Here is a 10000-nt window from a genome sequence, read left to right as displayed (position 1 = left end):
TCTATCTATAGATCTATAGATCCTTATGAGTTGAAAGTGAAAGTGAAAACTCGGGTGAAAGAGAACATCTATCTATAGATCTATAGATCCTTATGAGTTGAAAGTGAAAGTGAAAACTCGGGTGAAAGAGAACATCTATCTATAGATCTATAGATCCTTGTGAGTTGAAAGTGAAAGTGAAAACTCGGGTGAAAGAGAACAGCGCCATCTTTTATAAAACCACTATAAAACCAAAACACGTCAAACACGTCAATGGCACTGAATAAGTTAACGAGACTCGTTAACTCAATTAGACACATGTAGAATAGCATTATATATATGCTGTCTTTTTACTGTATAGTAAAGTATTTTTCACTGTGTAATAGAGTATTTTTACTGTGATTCCAGTGAGTGCAGACTGTATCAGATGAAGGGGAAACATCTGGCCATAAAGAAGATGAATGAGATCCAACGAAGCATCGATGGATGGGAGGGCAAGGACATCGGTCAGTTATTTTATCATTATCATTATTATTATTATTATTATTATTATTATTATTATTATTATTATTATTATTATTATTATTACATTTATTATTATTATCATTATCATTATCATTATCATTATTATTATTATTATTATTACATTTATTATTATTACCCTTACCATTATCATTATCATTATCATTATCATTATTATTATTATTATTAAGCCTCACTTCATGCAGACTTCATTTAAAGTGCATTTCAAACAACATCACTGTATCAATGAATACATGTGCAATTGTTAAAGGGGCCACACCATGAATTTCATTTTTTTTGGGGGGGGGGGGGTATTTTTTGGGCTCCCCAGTGTCTCTTGTACCCCAAAAAATATATTTTTTTAACATTCAGTCATTCATTCTCATTTCAGAGATTTTCAGAATGGGCGTGTCCGAACAGGCCATTTCAGAATGGCAAGGCAAGTGACATCACTTGCCTTGCCATTGCATTGATGATGGCCAGACAGAATTGCTCAGTAGCCCCCCCCTGCCCAAAAGGACGTTTTGGTATTGCAGCTGAAAAAGCTTGGAATGACAGACAGTCAGATTGTGAGAAAAAATATCTGGATGTTTTTTAGGCTTACAACCTGTTTAAAACGTATTAGGGGGCAATATTTATATATAATATATATTTTTTAAATTCATGGTGTGGCTCCTTTAAAGAAAACATGAAATGCTTATTTGAGAGTGTTTTTTCAATATATGACATACTTCATTGTGAAAATAGCTGATCTACAATCTCACAACTTTTCAGATAGCAACGTTTTGTGAGCTTGTAGATCGACTACTTTCACTAGTTTCTGTTCCAAGGAGACGTACAATTTATCTATCGGTAGATGGTTATTGAACCAGTGATCTAGAGTAGTTAGCAAAACAGAGGCTTGGTCCATCAGGGACAGAAAGACTTGACACTGCCAAGGCTACCATATCTCTAGCTCAATGAGAAGAAAGGCAGCCTTTGAGTCCGGAGGTCGCTGGTCGCTTTACTAATTTAAATATATCATATATATTTAAATCTGTTTTCTGTATCCTTGTTTCTATCCTTTAAACATTTCTTGTAAAGGAGGTTGTCTTTTTACATGCATTATCTAGACCTTTGGTTAACCATGGCTTTTCCTGTTTTTGCTTGTTTTTGTGGAAGGTCTTTTTCAAGGGACAATGTTTGTCATACAGCTCCATTATTATATAGATATAGATATATAGATGTATATACATACATATATATACATATAGATCCATTATTACAGACAAAAAGGCTTTAGAGAACTTATTGGGCTCTATTGCAGCATAGACCTCACTCCAAGTCTGACTGTGGAGGTCAGCCTTGACGGCATCTATAGCTTCAGGTGTTCTTGTTAATGAGGTTATTTACATATTTAATGAACAGGCCAGTGTTGCAATGAGTTTTTCATGGAGTCAATTAACATATTAATGAGGTTATTTACATATTCAATGAGCAGGCCAGTGTTGTAATGAGTTTTTCATGGAGCCAATTAACATATTGCCGTATCTGGCCCTAAGGAACCGGCAGGAATAAGGTCCATATCCGGAGACGGGGAATAAACAGTCAGCGCTCAGAGACCGGAGTTTTTCCTTTCTTAACAATTCCATATATTGTCAGAGTTCTTTAGCAATCCATACATACGAGTCAAATCAACATATAGTGCATCTTAGTCCATAGAATCTATTTTATCCTGTTGGACGTGACATCTGTGTGTAGCCGAATCACAGAGTCCCGTTCGCTTCCAATACAAGTCATTATATACCAAACCAGTTTATTAGAAATAAACTAGCTTCAGTCTGTGACCGTCAATCACTAACAGGCTCCTGTCGAAACAATAGGCTTGGGCCAGCCCCTTCTCATGCAATGAATTAACGGTCTGCCTCCTTTACTCTATCACATGAAATCTTTCTTTATCCCTATCTATAAAACCGTACTTTCCCATATGCTCACATTATGACATTATTATACAATATTTTTTAACTTCGAAATAAGTCTAAACAGTGATATGTCCGACGTTGTATGAATGATCTAGATGGTTAAAGTTATTTAAAAGAAAGGCGCTCTGCTCCAACTGTCGGAGCTCTCTGGAAAGAGCGTCAAAATCCCTTTAACAATGATGCCGTCATTAACCTCGGACTTAGACACAGAGTGATCATTCTATCCCACTAAAGGGTTTTCCCTCGGCCCTATTTTACTAAAACTTAGTCCTATCTATCTGTGAATTTAGAAAAGATTAGTATACGTTTTATAAGTTTGTTTTAACTTATCTCGGCTGGCTTGACTGAAAAGGGCAACTGCTCAACAGGCACTCTTGCCTAATATTAGAATGCGTGCGTTCTGTGGGAACAAAAGAGCTCGGCCGGATCCTATGTTTAGATTAGATTCACAGCCCCCACCCTAACCCTAACCCTAACCCTAACCCTAACCCTAACCCGCTTCATGACACGTAGGGCAGAGAATATGAAACCCCAGGTATTGTTTCAGCTGAGTAACTCAATGCAAATAATCGGGGCACTCAGCTAAAATCCCCCAAGCCTGTTTTAATGACTTTAGCCTCCTCCTGTTGGTCCCATTCTGACAAGTTTGTGTTTATAATATATTAATATCATAGTCATTTCATATTTTACCGTTTCAGTCTTGAATACACCACAATATTAATGAGGTTATTTACATATTCAACAGGTCAGTGTTGTAATGAGTCAATTTACATATTAATGAGGTCATTTACATATTCAACAGGTCAGTGCTGTAATGAGTTCATCATGGAGGGAACTCTAACCCGGGTCGGAGCCAAACATGAACGTCACATCTTCCTGTTCGACGGCCTCATGGTGTGCTGTAAGTCTAACCACGCCCCCGGGCCACGCCTACCGGGAGGAGCCAGCCCTGCAGAGTACCGCCTCAAAGAGAAATTCATCCTACGCAAGGTTAGTAGAGGCTTTTATAATGATGTAACTTATTGTAACTTCTAAAAAGACTTTAGACACTAGAAAACACACGTCTCTGCTTCTAGTGACTGATATTGTCTTCTAATGAATGTTAGAGTCATTAAAACACACGTATCTGCTTCTAGTGACTGATATTGTCTTCTAATGAATGTTAGAGTCATTAAAACACACGCATCTGCTTCTAGTGACTGATATTGTCCTTCTAATGAATGTTAGACTCATTAAAACACACGTCTCTGCTTCTAGTGACTGATATTGTCTTCTAATGAATGTTAGACTCATTAAAACACACACATCTGCTTCTAGTGACTGATATTGTCCTTCTAATGAATGTTAGACTCATTAAAACACACATCTCTGCTTCTAGTGACTGATATTGTCCTTCTAATGAATGTTAGACTCATTAAAACACACGTCTCTGCTTCTAGTGACTGATATTGTCCTTCTAATGAATGTTAGACTCATTAAAACACACATCTCTGCTTCTAAATGGTAAATGGTAAATGGTGCATTTATATAGCGCTTCTATCCGAAGTGCTTTACATTGATTGTGCCATTAACCCATTCACACACACATTCATACACCGATGGCGGAGGAAACCATGCAAGGCACCAACCTGCTCATCGGGAGCAATTAGGGGTTTAGCGTCTTGCTCAAGGACACTTCGACACTAACTCTAGGGGAGCGCCCCAGCCCGGGATCGAACTGGGAACCTTGTGGTTTTCCAGTTCACTCAGTCCACTCTACCCGGCCACTCTACCCCTGAGCCACTGCTTCTAGTGACTGATATTGTCCTTCTAATGAATGTTAGACTCATTAAAACACACATCTCTGCTTCTAGTGACTGATATTGTCTTCTAATGAATGTTAGACTCATTAAAACACACGTCTCTGCTTCTAGTGACTGATATTGTCCTTCTAATGAATGTTAGACTCATTAAAACACACGTATCTGCTTCTAGTGACTGATATTGTCCTTCTAATGAATGTTAGACTCATTAAAACACACGTCTCTGCTTCTAGTGACTGATATTGTCTTCTAATGAATGTTAGACTCATTAAAACACACGTCTCTGCTTCTAGTGACTGATATTGTCCTTCTAATGAATGTTAGACTCATTAAAACACGTCTCTGCTTCAGTGACTGATATTGTCCTTCTAATGAATGTTAGACTCATTTAAACACACACGTGAATAGAATACATAGGACCACAATGGAAACAAGTCCCCATGACTTTTTTGTGTTATCCTTTTAGCCCAAATGTTTTACTATACCTCCTGCTGTTGGTACATTTTTGACTATTAAAGTGATCAATCAATCAATCAATCAAAGATTTGTTTGAAAAGAGTAGATCTATAGACTCACAACGTGTGAGTTTGTAGATCTGCTATTTTCAAATAGTCAATGTTTATGAGGTTAAACTGATCATGAGCGTCAACGGTTATTTTAACTGTAATACCCCTGCTGGACCACTAGGTGACCATCAATGACAAGGACGATAAGGAGGGAGAGTATCGGCACGCCTTCCAGATGACGCTGAGAGACGGGAACAGCGTTGTGTTCTCTGCCAAGACGGCCGAGGAGAAGAACGGCTGGATGGCAGGTGTGTACAGTAGGGTTAACATAGGGTTAACATAGGGTTAACATCCATATAAGGTCCATAAGTATATCATGCTCAGTATACATACATACATTGCTGCTATGCTCAGGCACCTTAGTCATCTTTTATCTCAGGTACTAATGTAAATATGTAGATAACCTGTTTGGCCTTTTTGTTGTTCTCTTGTTTGATCTCCTTCCCACTTGCCCCCCCCACCCCTCTTCTTCCCCCCCTCTATTCTTCCTCCCCCTCTTCTTTCTATGGAAATAACGTTACGATGGGAACGATGTACGAAAACGAATTTCACTTTTTTGCCTTTTGCCTTAAACCTGACAATAAACCTGATTCTGATTCTGACATAGGGTTAACACAGGGTTAACTAAAGTGTGTACAGTAGGGTTAACATAGGGTTAACTACAGTGTGTACAGTAGGGTTAACATAGGGTTAACTACAGTGTGTACAGTAGGGTTAACATAGGGTTAACTACAGTGTGTACAGTAGGGTTAACATAGGGTTAACTAAAGTGTGTACAGTAGGGTTAACATAGGGTTAACTACAGTGTGTACAGTAGGGTTAACATAGGGTTAACTACAGTGTGTACAGTAGGGTTAACATAGGGTTAACTACAGTGTGTACAGTAGGGTTAACATAGGGTTAACTACAGTGTGTACAGTAGGGTTAACATAGGGTTAACTAAAGTGTGTACAGTAGGGTTAACATAGGGTTAACTACAGTGTGTACAGTAGGGTTAACATAGGGTTAACTACAGTGTGTACAGTAGGGTTAACATAGGGTTAACTACAGTGTGTACAGTAGGGTTAACATAGGGTTAACTACAGTGTGTACAGTAGGGTTAACATAGGGTTAACTACAGTGTGTACAGTAGGGTTAACTGTAGTCTAGCCTAGAGCTTCATTGTGTTGTAGTCTAGCCTAGTGCTTCATTGTGTTGTAGTCTAGCTTAGCCTAGCGCTTCATTGTGTTGTAGTCTAGCTTAGCCTAGCGCTTCATTGTGTTGTAGTCTAGCTTAGCCTAGCGCTTCATTGTGTTGTAGTCTAGCCTAGCGCTTCATTGTGTTGTAGTCTAGTCTAGAGCTTCATTGTGTTGTAGTCTAGCCTAGAGCTTCATTGTGTTGTAGTCTAGCCTAGAGCTTCATTGTGTTGTAGTCTAGCCTAGAGCTTCATTGTGTTGTAGTCTAGTGTCGAGGGAATCAGACCCTGGGCCAACTAGACCCAAACTCCCCACCGGAACCCCTTCGAGGTTTGCTAACTCCTCTCCGGTTACCGGAATTTTAACCTTACTCCAACTTATCGCTTTATCTAGTGGATAAACTCTGTCTCTTGAGTTCAACCTAGAGGATCTATTCTCGGTAGATTACAAGTGGCTTCCGACAATGACTAGACTGCATTGCTCAGAACTCAGGCACAAATCTAGAATTAGATTTAAAAACACTCAGTGATCGGAAACCAATACTATTGCCTTGGCGTCTTTCACCAGCAGCTACGGGACACAACTGCTGTTGTATCTGCGTGTGCTTCAACATCAAATGTAACGGACCTAATTTCACTCTCGGCTCTGTGTTATCACCAAGCAGCTAGTGCCAAGTCGTCTCTCGTGAGCAGCGCTCTGTATCCTGCTTATATGAGGAAATAAGTGAGAGCCACTCGTTGAGAAATGAATTTAACACCAACCACCTTACTCAGTAATAAACAACAGATAGATATCTCTACTGGGGAAATATTGTGAGAATGAAACCTAAGGCCGTGGACAGGGCCTGACCCAACCTGTGTCAGTTAGAGAGAAACTCTCAAACACAGATTGGCTCCTATTTTAATGTAGTAATTTGTGTTACCAATCTTACCACAGAAATACAGGAAAAGGACAAAAAACCCGGATATCTTTCTCGGCTAATGAGGCAGTGGGGAGGCAGTCATCGCACAAAAATGAAGCTCTATAAAAATGAAGCTCTATAAAAATGATTTATTAAGAAAAGAGTTACAAAAATAGCGGATAAAGTATTGAGAGTGAAAAGGCCACCGGGGTGGCTGTTAGCTGTATATGAGAAAACAGATGTCTCAGATGTAAAGTCCAGGAAGAAGTGTCGCCCAACCCAGGGCAGCAGGGTAATCTAAAGAGCAGTCCGTCGCGTCATATTACAAGACATGTAGTTGCACCTCCCACCCACCAAAATCAACTCCCATCCCTCAGAGCACGTACACATGTTCCCACAGTGACGCATCATAGCTGCAGCCGGTGCGTGACCTTGAGCGTCTAGTATCTTATCAGCTTTTACCCAGACAGTGCATGAGAAACGTTTCTAGCAGAAAACACATTTATAGCTGAGTCATATTGTGCTAGCATTTCTCTGAAGGGCTAATAACTGGGCCCTTGTCTCCTTTGAGCGGGATGGTGTCGACCCTGTGGGTCTCTGTAGTATCCTAGATCAGGACTTGGTGCGTATGGGTGGGGGTGCGGCATCGCACCCCACTGGACTGGCTTTTTCCCCTGTAGAAGGAAGATGGCCCAGCAGCACGGGGCTTCTTCTTCTCCCTTCTCTTCATGTTGTGAGATGAGGAGGAAGTGGAAGGTTTAGGGGCCACTTTGCAATCGAGGCGCTCGCTCTCAACATCTAGCCTAGCGCTTCATTGTGTTGTAGTCTAGCCTAGCGCTTCATTGTGTTGTAGTCTAGCCTAGCGCTTCATTGTGTTGTAGTCTAGCCTAGCGCTTCATTGTGTTGTAGTCTAGCCTAGCGCTTCATTGTGTTGTAGTCTAGCCTAGCGCTTCATTGTGTTGTAGTCTAGCGCTTCATTGTGTTGTAGTTTAGCCTAGCGCTTCATTGTGTTGTAGACTAGCCTAGAGCTTCATTGTGTTGTAGTCTAGCCTAGCGCTTCATTGTGTTGTAGTTTAGCCTAGCGCTTCATTGTGTTGTAGTCTAGCCTAGCGCTTCATTGTGTTGTAGTCTAGCCTAGCGCTTCATTGTGTTGTAGTCTAGCCTAGCGCTTCATTGTGTTGTAGTCTAGCCTAGCGCTTCATTGTGTTGTAGACTAGCCTAGAGCTTCATTGTGTTGTAGTCTAGCCTAGAGCTTCATTGTGTTGTAGTCTAGCCTAAAGCTTCATTGTGTTGTAGTTTAGCCTAGCGCTTCATTGTGTTGTAGTCTAGCCTAGCGCTTCATTGTGTTGTAGTTTAGCCTAGCGCTTCATTGTGTTGTAGTCTAGCCTAGAGCTTCATTGTGTTGTAGTCTAGCCTAAAGCTTCCTTGTGGTTTAGTCTAGCCTAGCGCTTCATTGTGTTGTAGTCTAGCCTAGAGCTTCCTTGTGGTTTAGTCTAGCCTAGCGCTTCATTGTGTTGTAGTCTAGCCTAGAGCTTCATTGTGTTGTAGTCTAGCCTAGAGCTTCCTTGTGGTTTAGTCTAGCCTAGAGCTTCATTGTGTTGTAGTCTAGCCTAGAGCTTCATTGTGTTGTAGTCTAGCCTAGAGCTTCATTGTGTTGTAGTCTAGCCTAGCGCTTCATTGTGTTGTAGCAAAGCCTAGCCTAGAGCTTCATTGTGTTGTAGTCTAGCTTAGCCTAGCGCTTCATTGTGTTGTAGTCTAGCCTAGAGCTTCATTGTGTTGTAGTCTAGCCTAGAGCTTCATTGTGTTGTAGTCTAGCCTAGAGCTTCATTGTGTTGTAGTCTAGCCTAGAGCTTCATTGTGTTGTAGTCTAGCCTAGAGCTTCATTGTGTTGTAGTCTAGCCTAGAGCTTCATTGTGTTGTAGTCTAGCCTAGAGCTTCATTGTGTTGTAGTCTAGCCTAGCGCTTCATTGTGTTGTAGTCTAGCCTAGCGCTTCATTGTGTTGTAGTCTAGCCTAGCGCTTCATTGTGTTGTAGCAAAGCCTAGCGCTTCATTGTGTTGTAGCCTAGCATAGCCTAGTGCTTCATTGTGTTGTAGTCTAGCCTAGCCTAGCACTTCATTTTTTTGTAGTCTAGCCTAGCCTAGCGCTTCATTGTGTTGTAGTCTAGTCTAGTGCTTCATTGTGTTGTAGTCTAGCCTAGAGCTTCATTGTGTTGTAGTCTAGCCTAGAGCTTCATTGTGTTGTAGTCTAGTCTAGAGCTTCATTGTGTTGTAGTCTAGCCTAGTGCTTCATTGTGTTGTAGTCTAGCCTAGCCTAGCACTTCATTTTTTTGTAGTCTAGTCTAGCCTAGAGCTTCATTGTGTTGTAGTCTAGTCTAGTGCTTCATTGTGTTGTAGTCTAGCCTAGAGCTTCATTGTGTTGTAGTCTAGCCTAGTGCTTCATTGTGTTGTAGTCTAGCCTAGCCTAGCACTTCATTTTTTTGTAGTCTAGTCTAGCCTAGAGCTTCATTGTGTTGTAGTCTAGTCTAGTGCTTCATTGTGTTGTAGTCTAGTCTAGAGCTTCATTGTGTTGTAGTCTAGTCTAGAGCTTCATTGTGTTGTAGTCTAGTCTAGTGCTTCATTGTGTTGTAGTCTAGCCTAGAGCTTCATTGTGTTGTAGTCTAGTCTAGAGCTTCATTGTGTTGTAGTCTAGTCTAGAGCTTCATTGTGTTGTAGTCTAGTCTAGTGCTTCATTGTGTTGTAGTCTAGCCTAGAGCTTCATTGTGTTGTAGTCTAGCCTAGAGCTTCATTGTGTTGTAGTCTAGTCTAGAGCTTCATTGTGTTGTAGTCTAGCCTAGAGCTTCATTGTGTTGTAGTCTAGTCTAGAGCTTCATTGTGTTGTAGTCTAGCCTAGAGCTTCATTGTGTTGTAGTCTAGTCTAGAGCTTCATTGTGTTGTAGTCTAGCCTAGAGCTTCATTGTGTTGTAGTCTAGCCTAGAGCTTCATTGTGTTGTAGTCTAGTCTAGAGCTTCATTGTGTTGTAGTCTAGTCTAGAGCTTCATTGTGTTGTAGTCTAGTCTAGAGCTTCATTGTGTTGTAGTCTAGCCTAGAGCTTCA

The 10000-nt window shown here is 40.7% G+C and overlaps 1 protein-coding gene across 1 annotated transcript in view; it reads left to right on the top strand.

Moving 5' to 3' along the window:
• The window catches only part of LOC308074026 (son of sevenless homolog 1-like), a gene marked incomplete at its 5' end in the record, with an annotated part of 159817 nt that overhangs the window by 21806 nt on the left and 128011 nt on the right, over nucleotides 1-10000 (top strand). Inside the window, 3 exon segments of the mRNA XM_080413363.1 lie at nucleotides 388-485; nucleotides 3265-3452; nucleotides 4952-5078. Coding sequence (XP_080269489.1) covers nucleotides 388-485; nucleotides 3265-3452; nucleotides 4952-5078 — 413 coding nt within the window.

Source organism: Gymnoscopelus braueri (assembly GCF_963280865.1).
Source record: "Gymnoscopelus braueri genome assembly, chromosome: 2".
Lineage (NCBI taxonomy): Eukaryota > Metazoa > Chordata > Actinopteri > Myctophiformes > Myctophidae > Gymnoscopelus > Gymnoscopelus braueri.
Note: the sequence above shows the minus strand (reverse complement) of the source record. Positions and strands in the feature narration are given on the sequence as shown.